The following is a 13810-nucleotide window of genomic DNA, read 5'->3' as shown; positions in this document are numbered from 1 at the left end:
AAAATTTAGATACTTTGTTTAAATATTTGATCATTTATAAAAATTTTTCCATATTTTTTTTTGTTATATTATTATTTTATCTGAAAATAACTCAAACATATTATGTAATACGCTTTAAAGTAATGATTGAATAAACATATTGAAATGCTCTGTAAACGATGTAATTTTTAACTCGTAGAAACTGCATTCTACACTATTAAGATTCAAAAATTTATTAAAATCAGATTATCGGACATTTTACTTAAGGAGAAAGTTTAAAAAATTATTTTTTAAAAGTTCAGGATATTAAAAATATCAATTTCAAAATATCCAGGTGGCGTTATTATCGAAAACTACGTCCGAAGAGGCTAGGTGGCGTTTCTCGATCATTGTTTCCGAAATCCAGGTGGCGTTGAATATGTTTTGATGGAAGATGGAAATATGTCGTTCTTTGTTATATATAAATGTACGATTATTTCGAGTTTACTGAATTTTTTTGTCGTTTAAAATATATTTCGTAAACAAAGGCGACATTGGTAAGTAAAGAAATACGCATCAATGCTTGTTGAATGGAAATAATTAAATCCAAGTAACTATTTCTCTAACCCTAAAAATCAATAAAAAGTTATCAGATCTTATTAAGGTGATTATCATTTTTATTAAAATCGCATTAAAGTCGGAAAGTATGGCGGCGCGGTAATAGGATGAAAATGCCGAAATTGCTTAAAATTTAAATAAAATTAATCATATTTCATAAATGTTACGCGATGTTTCGCAGGACCGTTTCACACGCAAACTTTTAATCGCTCATTGTTACGTCATTACAACGTGAGCAGAGGTTGGCCTTATCCGGATTTGCACCGCATTCTTAATATATAAATACAAATAGAAATTCTATTCTAATTTATTATCATCACCACAAAAACTTACAGATATCTACTTAAATATTTATCTTAGGTGAATTTGGCATATTTTCAAGCATCTTTTTCTTTTTTTGAAATATTGCACAACATCTGGTTAACAATAATACTTCATTTTGTTTTTTATTTTCTTCTTTTTTCTTAAGGATAGCTGCAAAAATTGGTATTGTGTAGTATTTTACCAGAGATTTTTTGTGCTAGATGCAGTTATAGGTTATCTACGTAATGAATATTAGTTAAAAATTACATACATTATGTATGGAATTAAATTATAGAATATAGGCTAATAGTATAGATCTGTTCCCTTTCTCTTTCCGCAACTAATGGTTGGTGGGCAAACATGGATGTGTGCTGTCTTGCTGTCTTATAGCTTCTCTTTGCTTAGCTAGCTGTTTTATCTGTTGGTAAGGCCTTTTCCGCAATAACGCATTGAGATATTTCATGTCCCCTTTTGCCCTCTATCTTTCCTTCCAATAAAACATTCATCCAGTCTGTTTCCTAATTTTTAAATATAATATAAATACCTGCATTATTCGGAAAAATACGTGTCGTATTTAGAAAAGTTTTTTCTTTTATGTTCGAGAAGTTAACAGTTATTGCATTTATATGTAACTTATTACCCAATGATGATGCATCATAATTTGTTTTTTGTTTTTATTATTAAGTACAAACAATAGTGTTTTAATTACCAGTTTTAAAGTGCTATTAATAGCCAATAGAAATGGGTCAGTTGGAGCTCTTAAGAAAATAAATGTTAAAGCAAAAGTAAATTAGATAATTCAACACTAAACACCTTTGGCTGCTGAGAAACATTTATTTGTTTATACGCTAACGTTTTCAGCCTAATGTAATTCGGTTGTAAACCAGATATTAAATTCAGAAATTGGTAATATTCATCTTAAATTTAGTGTTAATTATTTAAAAGATGGTTCAGGATATGCAAACTAATTTTCTAGAAAATTAAAAGATATAAGAAATATAAATCTAGAGTTTATAAAATAATAATAATAATACTTTTTGGTTAATGTTACCTATGGTTCCAGAATGGCACCTCGTCTCTGATTCCAGCAAATAGAAGAAAGGAAACTGTGCGGGGACACGTTTTAACCTAATTAACCTATTCTAATAATTTGGTTGGTAATAATTATGATAATTTGTTAGGTTAGGTTAGGTTAGAATGTACATCCCCACTGTTTCCTTTCTTCTATTTGCTGGAATCAGAGACGAGCCACCATTTTAGAACAATGGGTAACATTTTTTAATAGAAAGAATAATAAGTAAATGCCTATATTATTATAAAGCCATGCTGAAATTTAGAATTTAATTGATATTACCTATTTAATTGTGCATAATTTGTGAATTTCTTTGAGCTACAAAAAAAAATACTATAAAAATATTTTCAAAGTATTATTTTCTGAAAGAATATACTGCAAAGTTCATGTTCTTCATCTGTTGAAATTAATGAACAGGCATTACAATTTTGTAATATCAATGGGATAAATTGACTTTAGAGAGGGCTAAGTTTTAGATGAAATCAGTTTGTAACTTATCATATCTAATATAAATAACATTTTCTGAAAATAATACTTTTACTGTAGCAAACTGATTATTGTATGAGGATGTTTGGATTAGAGAAAAGTTCCAATTAGTAGAAATTATGTATATAAAAAATGTTAAAAGGGGTACTGACAAATACTGGGGCATATCCAAGAACAAATCTTGGAAATAATTTTTGTGTAATAAAATAAATAATAATTTACAGTGGGTTTATGAAGTTGCTTCATCCAATTTTCTTGTTCTTGTAAAAGAAATACATCAGAACATGCATTACTTATACCTTTTACTTATCTAGAATATCAGTATGACTCCATCAAGATCATGGTTGAGTCTGGTATAGTGTCAAGTTTGCCAAAATGTTTTGTGGAATTAATCTGGTAGGCCTATAAGAGGAAATACTTCATTTTTCAACTCTTGTCTGGTAGTACTGTTGACAGACTTCTTGACAGTCTCACCACACATTCTAAAAGTCCAATGATTTTTAGACCATTTTCTTTTGATTGTCATATGAATACAGATGCTTATGAAGAGATGCTCTATCATAGTCCTTATCAGATTATATTATTTTATTCTGAGATGTAAAAAAAATGAACTATGAAGATACTTTTACACTATTTTAGTGTTTATTCTGAACTTGTAAATTTTAAATTAAATATTACTTTGAGATGCTTTAATAATGAGGATTTTCTGAATTTCAAAAATTTTAGTTTTTTAATTAAAAATTTATTTTCTGTAAAAGCTAGTCTGTGTTGTATTACTATTATTATTAAGGTCCATTTACACACAACAGTGATGTGCCGGCACAGTGCAGTGAATTTTTGCCTGTGGGAAATTGTTGACCTAGTTTTAAACCACTCTTTCTGTCACAGTGCTATTCTGTGGCAGTGGTGTGACTGTACCATAAAAGTACATTTGGCGGAAACGATATTTTCTCTGATGGTAAATTTTGTTTTCCAGTGGATGATGAACATTTAATTGAAATTGTGCATCAACACCCTGTTCTATTTGATTTATCTCATTCGAAATACATGGACATTGGGTACAAAATGAATATTTCCTCTGTTTTGTTTAATAAAATATGAAATGCATGTTGGGACATTTGAAAAATAGATTCATCATTTCAGTTTTTTTATAAAAGATATGAAACTTCCATTCTGTTGATATTTTTGTCCATGCTTGATGTATCCACTTGTGGCACTTTCTTGATTGTATTTCTTCTTCATCCAAACATATAGCTATCATAGCCAATTCATCCTCAGAAAAGTCCATGGCCACTCACTGATAGCACGGTCACATCACTGTTGTGTGTAAATACTCATCACTGTGCCATGCTCGACGTCACTGTCACCAAATGGTCACTGTACCAGCACGTCACTGTTGTGTGTAAATGGACCCTTATTATAATTAATCAAAATATAGAGATAATGCATTCAGCTTTAATGTTAATTTACTGTTATTGAATAAAAAAGTTATACAGTGTTGAATGAATAACTGGTATTTTATGCCTTATAAGATGCATTTCCATTTCAACAACGGATATTTAGGAAAAAGTATTTGATGTATTTAAGCCAACTTGCACCTTTGGTACATGGTCCCAATTATTTTTTTTATTATAATCTAGTTTAAAAAACTAAAATTATAATGCACAGTTTTATGTATCAGAGAAAAATATTTTAAAAGAAGACATTTACAATTGAGGGGTTCAGTGAAAAAGTGGTACAAATAACAAACAGTATAACTTGAATATATTAGTGATGAAATATAATACTCAGACTGATACTCGCTGTTTGAAAATTTTAAATGTGATGATGATAATTTGATCTGATGGTAAGACAAAATAGTCAAAAAAAAAAAAAAACATTTTATCAAATAGTAAATTGACTCCTTAAAAGTTATTAGCATTGTGTCTTATGGGTGATAAAAATATGAAGCTGCTTGACAACAGAGTTCTAAACAAATTTCTTTTTCTTTCATTTATGTATTCCTGATCATAGCTTTTGACTGATCAGTCTCAGAACTTTTGCAGCAATTGTGAAATTGTCACATACAACACAAATTTTCTATGGGCATATTGATTCAAATCATTTGCAATGTTACATGAACTCCTCCCCAGACTTCAAGCTGATCTAGGTTTGTTATTTGTGCATTAGAGGCATCCCAGCATTGTTTTATCATACCCGGAAAAGGAAAAATTAATTCATTTCTTCATAACTTTTCTTCGATTAAAATTAGGCAGAGAATGAGTGCACCATTGCATTTCTCTCCAAATTTTAGTGGCGATTCATGCAAATTTCATTTATTGTATGACTCCAAGCTCAAAACATTTAAATAAAAGTTTATTTAAATGTTTTGAGCTGAATTCAATAAGACTGCTGTCTAGATGACACTCACAAAGATAGTTCTCCATAGACATAACATGGTTTCTATCATGCCAAAATTTCCCCTATCCAACTCAATTTGATTTTATAAGGGTGTTAAGTGACTTGACTTACCTTGTAGATTGCTGGTAAGTTTAATAATGGAAAAGTTTGATGGAATAATGTGTATTGCATACAAAAACATTTTAAGCCTGTTAGAAATAATTAGATTTCATTATCATAAAATTTGATTGCAGGAAAGAAAAAAAAATAAAGTTAGCCTATATGCCTATATTGTTCAAAAATTAAAATATGTATTCTGTAATATTTGAATATACTACTATATTGAAGCAAACACTATTTTCGATTATATATATATAATCAAAAATAAATAATGTTTGCTTCAATATATACATATATAATCAAAGTGGATGAAAATGTTCTAACTCAATAACAGCAGCAAAACAAACAAACATGTAAAAATAAAACATTTTCATCCACTTTTAAGGGACATTTTCATGCTGGGGTTCTGATATGGAATTGCATGATTTTTGAATGATTCTGATGATCTACATTACCCAATCCATGGAAAATATATCCACCCAGTGTAAATTTTGGAATTTCCCACAGGATTATATATCCACCTATCAGCAATGGTCATGTCTTCCCAATCAGCAGTGGCAACATAGAAGTCGATTTTCTAATGATTTGGATCTTGTATGGAAATCAGAATAGAAGTGGATATATCATGGCCATGGAAGAGCCTGTGCAGCAGAGCAACAAGGCACATTTTCATTTCAGTGGAACAGTGAACACCTATAACTGATACATTTGGACTGCAGAAAACTCTCATGTTTTCCAGCAGATCACATTGCACTTTCCTAAAACTATATGTCTGATATGATTTCACAGCTACATGTGTCCTTGGACTATTATTTTTTGAAGAAGCTAATCCCAATGGGTCAGTGATATGCTATGTAATGCTCCAAAGATGTTGAGAGATGCTCAACACTAATATCTCAACTGCAACAACAACTGTCTTTAAGCAAACTGACCATTTTCATGTGAGGTGGAGTGACTCTTTATATTGGATACTATGTACTGTGATTTTTGTTTTTGGAGACACTTAAAATGGTTTATTGAGGGCATATTGCAAATTTGGCAATCAAGTGATACTTGCAAAATCAATTTTGCAAGTATCACTTGATTGGGTAATGTATGTGAGAAGTATCACAGAGTATCACTTACAGTTGGTCATTATTTTCAGGTTTTATACTTGTAGAATGAGGACCACATTGATCACTGTTCCTGAATTGCAGTCTTATAGCATGAGTGTCTTGTACAAAGAAAATGTTTATTGCTTATAGCATCAAAAGTGTCAAACTAGTGAGTTTTGATACTAATTTTTTTTATGGAAATGTCTTTTGCATGTCCTAAAAAGTTAGCATACCAGATTTAGTTGCATTTGGACTGCTAAATATCTTTCTAGATCAGTATTCCACAACCAGTGTGCCGTCACATGGTGAAATGTGTGACATAAACTTTTACATATTCTGTTAATTTCAAGTTTTATTTATATATTTTTATTGTGGTTGTTGTGTTTCTTATGCTTGTATTTCATTCTCTGCTGCAGCACTGATAAAATAAGATAATGTTTGTTTATTTTTTACATAAAAATGCATGGCTTATAATATTCTAAGAAATCATATGTAAAATAAATTTGCTCACAGGTGTTGATGTCTGTTTAATATTAATAATAATACGTTAGTGGCATTATGTAATTCTGTTAATAGTATCATATCATATGTTTTAGAGGGGAATAACATTTTGGTGTGCTGTGTTGAGTCATGGGTGTTCTGCAAGTAGAAAAAGGTTGTGGAACACTGTTCTAGACAACATTGAATAGTGTAATTTATTACGATTACTTGGTATGTATAGTAGGTGCTACTTATTATAACTTATTACTTTGAGACTATTTTATACTCAGTATAAAATAACAATAGTGATAACAATAACTGTGATAACATTATGCAGTGAAAGTAATTAGATTAAAATTAGTGTAAATTCTAGTTTTACTGTTTCATGCAATATAAAAAGATGTTTAAAAATAAATTTAATAATTAATTTAAAAGTTACTAATTATAATAATAATTATGTTAGATCATCCGGCATTTTTTGTCAATATTTCATTAATAGAATGCTCATACTCATAATGTTTTTGAAACTCAACACTGTGCTGAAGTAGTGTACTGCCACTGCCACTGCCACAACTAAGTACTCACAGAGTTTCTTGCATCTAAGCATTTTTTGAAGAATCTGGACTATCTTCATGTTGACTTTCTTCACTTTTACCATATAATTATCTGATCTTTAATAACAGTTTGGCATATTTCTGACATAGCAGACACTGGAATTTCTTTGTCAATTGCTAATCAGTTTTTAAATTTTTTTTGACATTATTTGAAGTCTTATTTATGATCTCTTCAACAGACATAACTTTAGGTGTCTTCATACCTATTTTAAAAAAACCACTATGTTTTTTTAAAACAATTTTCAGTAGTTTTCTCAGATACTTGAATCCATGACATTGCCAAAAGATGTACTTCATCAAGTAGTGAAATTCTTTTATTTACAGTGTCTCATTTATGGAACATTTTAAATACCGTATTTTACGGACTATAAGACGCGCCTTAATTTTTAAGCAATTTTTTTAAAAAAAAATACCTATAAGACGTTACGGACTATAAGACGCACCTGAATTTTGGAAGCAATTTTTCGAAGAAAAAGTGCGTCTTATAGTCCGTAAAATACGGTAAATAAATCATTTTGAATTTTGTTTAAATAAGATGTTTTGAAACTTCTTGAATTTCTGATGATTGTTTTAAATTAAAAATGCTAGTTATTAATTAAATTTATCATGTTTGTTCAGATATGTTCCATTTACTGAGACAATAAGTGACGACAAAGCATGAAGATATTGGAAAAATTGGCTCTCATTACTCAGTTGAAATGTGAAGTTTAGTACTGAGTGCTTTTAGGATATCTTTTATGTAAAGTAAAACTTAACTATAAATTTAATAAGTGTTTTTTTGGTTCAAGCCTTTTGAATAATACATAGATATCATACTGTATTTGAGGGGAAAAACAATTATTATTTTAATTTAAAAAATAAACACAAATATTATTACAATTATTTTGTTTATATCATTAATGATTATTAATTGTTCTTATATTTTTCTTTTAGAATTTTATGAAATGTCTCAATTTGTTAGCACTGGGAAGAATCCTCCTTGGGCCAGGGGTACAGGTAATTATTAAAATAATTGTTTTAAAACATTTAACTAATTTCTCTCTAAAGCAAGATTAATTAATTTCTTGAAAAAATAAACATTACTTATAATAACTTAGAAATGAATAAACTAGAATATTAGATATTTTTGGTACTTTTTAGTTAATGGGATGCCAGAAGACTATCACATTTAACAATTTAGCCCACATGACTGTGCTAGTTTTGAGTAGCCCATGACTGTTCATATAGTACTCATGGTTATGTAGTTTTAACAAGCAAAGCATGTAGAAAAGGTGGCAGACTGATACATGTAAAAAACTGATCTTTGGAGACTAATATCTCATAAACAGTCAACAATTCTGGGAGTGGTATGAAACTCCTCACTCAGAGCTTGAATCTTATCCATTGCTGTACATATCAGCTGGCGTCTCATTAACTGAAAAGTACCATATTTTTTGATTTTCTTCAAAAGTAATTACCGTATATCTTGGCAGATAAGACAAGGTATAAATTTTTGTCAGAGTTTTATGGTTTTAGCATATATCTGTCCTATAAGACGACCCCCAAACTATCAACGGCCTATGAATTTAGTTTAGATCAGCGATCATCATCTGGATAACAACACTGTACAGCAGGCATGTCAAAGATACAGCCGCAACATGAATTCAATAATGCTATTTGTTTATATTTTATTGTCTTGATACCAAAGAAAATGCAATATTTTGTACTTAAACAAATAATACTTAATAAACAAAATTGTTGAACTCAATAATTATTAGTATTATTATTATTTTTATTTTTATTTATTCATATTACTTAGAGTTATTTATTTTTATGTTTAATTTTTTGTTTACATTATGTCTTCTCAATTTCATCTTTTGAATTTCAAATTAAAGGCCGTCTTCTCAAGATCATTTGTTACATAATTTGCACTATTATGCATATAAAATGCGTGTTTTCGAAATATTAATAAATTACAATTTATCCTTGTACTTTGAGTTTTGCAATCCTTAGTTTCGGATCAGTTTACAGACCTGCTTCGGGCTTGTAAATTGGTCGAAAATGTTTGTTCTGTGATTAAAGTTATTGCTGGAAAAGTACAAATGGCATTTTTTTAATTTATTGTCAAATCTCGGGTTATTGAAAAAAAGTTTTTGAGTCGGCTACTTTTGGGCTACTTTTTAGAAAATTTTTGGCTACAAAAGCTAAAAACATTTGGCTCACTGTCATACTCCAGACAAAAAATTGGCACTTAAGTTGTTTGAGTTTGACACCCCTACTGTATAGTGCAGTGGTCCCCAACCCTATGCCCGCGGGCACCATGGCGCCCACCAATCATTTTACGTGTGCCCGCCACTGTGCGACCACGATAAAAATAAAAATATTTCGGTTTTCGATAAAATGCTATGTAAAAGTTTTTCACTTTGAATGATTAACCATTCAAAAGTAGAAATGGCGTCCAACACAGATGAAAGCGAAATGCGACCGATCTCTTTTCCCCTCTGCCAAATCTGCACCAATTCAATTTCCCATACCTGAAATGAAGTAAATCGGTCCGTTCTGAATACCATAAAATCAAAGTAGGGAAACGTGTAGGTCCCGTAACTTGGAGTGACCTAGAAATTTCAGCAGTCGTTAACTAAAAAAAAAAAAGGTCAACAGCCATCCGTGTGTCAGAAGTAATCTCTGCCACGATATCTCTCGCACCATCTAGAAATATTCCTGGGTGACACCACGATATCCGCACCGGGTGTCACCCATGCTAATGTCACATTATATAAGATTTGTTTAGAAGCAACTTATTTAAATGAGGCCCCAATTTAAATTTTGTCTAGGGCCCGCTAGAGGCTTAATCCAGCGCTGTTAACTATGCCCAAATATAAATTCACCTTGAAAAAATAAATGGTGCCCATCGTCCAGCCGGTATTCTAGAATGTGCTCTTAGGTACAAAAAGGTTGGGGACCCCTGGTATAGTGTATATGGAATTATGTCCTATTTGTAATTTTTCGAACAAACAAATTTTATTTTCTCACATCTGGCAGCACTGCCTTGCGATTGTTGCAAACATTCGCACTGATTTGGGCATTCGGGTAGTGACTGACTATTCACAAAAACATTCTATGGGCTTTTCTATTTTGGGCACATACCCTACTCTCTTCTAGTAAATAATTATGGTTTGTCTGTGTTTTTATAATGGTTTTAATTTATATAAATTTCAATCTATTTTTTTTTTTGTGTCTGTCATATAAGACAATCCCAGATTTTGGGGGCCATTTTTTATGATTCAACTATCGTCTTATCTGCCGAGATATGCGGTAAATACAGTCATACTCTAATATCCATATTCCTGCTACAACAAATTATGTTCTTACTCCCTATTTGTGGATATTGAGAAGAATATCTTACATTTAACTTGTTTATTAGTTCTAATGTGGTTTCAAATTGTTTTGTAATGTATGAGTCACATGAGTGGAATTCTACACACATCTAATGCTTGGTACAGATTTCTATGTCTTCTCTATTTGAACTGCCACTCTGGAATAGCTTTTGTTTTTTGCCATAATGCTATCTGTGATGGTAAGTTAGAATTACCACTAAACCACTCCCCACTAGTGGCAATGAACACAGGACAATTAGAAAAGAGAAAAATATGTATAAGATGTCATAAATAATGCAGATTAAAGCAGGCTTATTGGCTAGACCATGTAACAGTGGGATTTATTGGTGTCAATTGTAACATGACATTGTGTGATAGTAATAATGATACTTTGTTGGGATCATGTCTTCCTTATTTGGTTCCACATTGAGGAGATATGCTGTTTAAACCTAAATTTTAAAAACTTGTCTGTTCTGTGGATGACTGGATAGCATCCTTTGTATGATGGCTGGAAATCTTTGTGCATGGTATCAGTATAAATAAATATGTATGTCCAGTTTGTAAGGCTTTGGCTTTACAAAGACTGCTCTTTGTAAATGTGTCAGTGCCTGCACTACCTGCAAGGTTTGCATAGCCTATTTCAGGTATCTACAAAGTTTTTTGAGTCAGATAGATTAGCAACTGCTTCTCCAAGAAACTCACTGTGCCAAAAACCATTTCTATGACCATAGCCTTTAGGGCACTCTTTTCATGTTGCACAAAATCCCAAAAGTACTATTGAAAAGACACTTGTCCATTTATTGGTGGCATGGGTTTTAATTGGTGCTTTCAGCACACAATGGAGTTCATTTGTGTGTTTTATGCAGGCAGATGTGGTAATGTCAGGTTTTATTTGCTAACTTCAAGGGGAATTGGAATAGAGAAGACTTGAATTAGGTATCCTGATCAACTATTATTCTTGATGGTGATTCATTCAATTAGACTGCTTGGGTCATTGAACTTGTTGATATCTCACTGATGGGAAATGCTTCTGACTATTTGAAAAAATGGTCTACACATGTTAAACAGTAGCAAAATCCTTTGGATGGTGGCAAGAGTTTAACCAAATCAATATGTATAGTACATGTGCAAATCTGTTGGATGATGGTACAAAGGTACCAAGTTGACTTCTGGTGTGTCTAGAAACTTTTGCTTGCTGATAGAGAATACAAGTCTGAGCCTAGCATGAGACATATATCTTCAGAGATGGCCAGATATGCCATTTTTGCACACATTTGACCAATACCCTACTATCTGAATGAAAAAAGCCTGTGCAGAGTATCAAAAAGATGGTGGTGGTGAAACTCAGTAGGAATTAGTGGGCATACTTGCACATAGACATATCAGGCATTAGAGGCTTCTACTGAAAATGGCTTCATTTCTAGTGACATGCTGTTTTTGCCTGATAACCATTTATTCAGATACTCATTGTTGAGTCTAGTCTGTACCATTTGTCTAAAGCCAACAGGATGTTGGAAGTATTTGTTTTCTATTCCAGACTATCCAGCACATTAAGAGAGCAGAGAATATTGTTACATCTGCAACAATGTTCTCAGCCCTCTTGATATGCTGGATATATGTTGCAAACTTATCTAATGTAGACTGAATTTGTATTTGATTTTAATTTATCCATTTAGTTCTTTATTCTATATATTTTACATAAAGATGTCTGTTACAAACAGATGAAAACATTAGTAAAATTACTATTTTGAGTTAATTTGTGCTGGTTTTGGGTGTTGGTCTTCATTTATGTAAACTGTAATCAAACTGCAATCAATCAGTTGTTTTGTTTTTGCTGAAAGACAGTCTCTCTTCTAAGAGGTGTTAAAAATTTTTGATAGACTTATATACTGTTAGGAGCTCAATCATATGCACTACTATAGTCAAACCTCTGGTTTTGAACACCTTGCTTTTCGAACAATTCAGTTTATGAACAAAATTTTGAACTCATTTTTTCCCTGGTTGCCAAATGAGCTAGCTATTCAGTATAGCCCTGCCACAGATGGTCAACTTTCTATGTTAAAGAAAGTCAATGGCCTGACCAATTAACAACAGGATTTGGAAGTTAGTGTCACTGAGATTGCCTTGCATCACGATACAAATCATCAATGACATTGCTATTTAAATTACATTTCAATGTGCATGCGGGAAAGATCAGTATTTCTGTTTATCAGTAGGTTTGGAAGTTCAAAGTTCAATTTAAAACAGATTGATTAATAAAAACAGTGTTAATTGACATTGTCATAATATAAATGGCATTTGAGAATTCGTGTTTAAATATGCTTAAGCTAAATTAAATAACAAAAATTTATTTATACTAGGTAGTCAGTTAATTAAAACTAAAAATAATAAATAAAATTGGCCTTTACATGAAACTGAAATTAAAAATAAAATAAATTAATTAAAATTAAAATTGAAATCAAATTGATTGAAACATTTCTTAAAGTGTGGATAAAGTATTTGCTGTCCATCTTGATTGATTTGGTTATATTTCATCCAGGGAGAGTCAAGTCTCTATTTATAGCATTTCTTTGTAAACTGTTGGTTTCAGTTGGCAGGTGATGCAACATTTTTTTTAAATATACATATATATATATATATAGAATAGATATAGATAATATAATATTATATTGCTTTTATAGGCATATTTATGCATAAAATACAACTAAAAAGGTTTTGCTTTGGTATCTGACCTAAATAGTCTGTATGTAGAGAGAGAATGGCCAACTGTCTGATTACATGCTATTGGCTATTGCTGACATGTGATCAAAATTCACCACAGTTTAGCCAAATACTAGCTTTTTTCCATGTTATAAGCATGGTTGGAAACAAAACAAGTAATTAATACTTTTTCTTGTCTCTTTGTATGACATTTAATTCAAAATAAGATTTGTTAACTTAGCATCGTATAATATCAAACAATGGATTTTAAGAGATAAGGTGAATGTTTTGATGGCATGATCGAATTGGGAGGATTGGGAGAAGGAAAGGTTAGAAAAAAAAAATTAACATAAAAAAATATACTAAAAACAGTATATTTCATTAAAATCATTTGAAGAAAGTTACAATTTTGAATGAAATTACAATAATAAAATAATAATTGTGAGCTTTTTCATAAATGTTTAATTAAACAACAGGAATAAAAATACACAAACAATAAATACTTTTAAGCTAATTTTTTTAAATTACTGAACTTTTTTACTTTTTTAAATTGCCTTATCAACTTTCACAGAAACATGTTATTTTGTATTGATGCAAAAAGTTTTCCATATCTTAATACATAATTCTACA

The 13810-nt window shown here is 30.8% G+C and overlaps 1 protein-coding gene across 2 annotated transcripts in view; it reads left to right on the top strand.

The window, feature by feature from the left end:
* Window positions 1-380: 380 nt before the first annotated feature.
* LOC136986345 (cell division cycle and apoptosis regulator protein 1-like) overlaps window positions 381-13810 on the top strand; it is a 42562-nt gene continuing 29132 nt past the window's right edge. For both annotated transcript variants that reach the window (XM_067283854.1, XM_067283853.1), the window contains exons 1-2: window positions 381-515; window positions 8058-8120. In XM_067283854.1, the coding sequence (XP_067139955.1) occupies window positions 8069-8120 (52 nt within the window). In that variant the 5' untranslated portion in view covers window positions 381-515; window positions 8058-8068. The remainder of the gene's footprint in view (window positions 516-8057; window positions 8121-13810) is intronic.

This window comes from Centruroides vittatus, unplaced genomic scaffold, assembly GCF_030686945.1.
Source record: "Centruroides vittatus isolate TY-2023 unplaced genomic scaffold, ASM3068694v2 scaffold_1015, whole genome shotgun sequence".
In the NCBI taxonomy this organism is placed as follows: Eukaryota; Metazoa; Arthropoda; class Arachnida; order Scorpiones; family Buthidae; genus Centruroides; species Centruroides vittatus.
The sequence above is the reverse complement of the archived record's forward strand: the minus strand, read 5'-3'. Positions and strand labels throughout refer to the sequence as shown.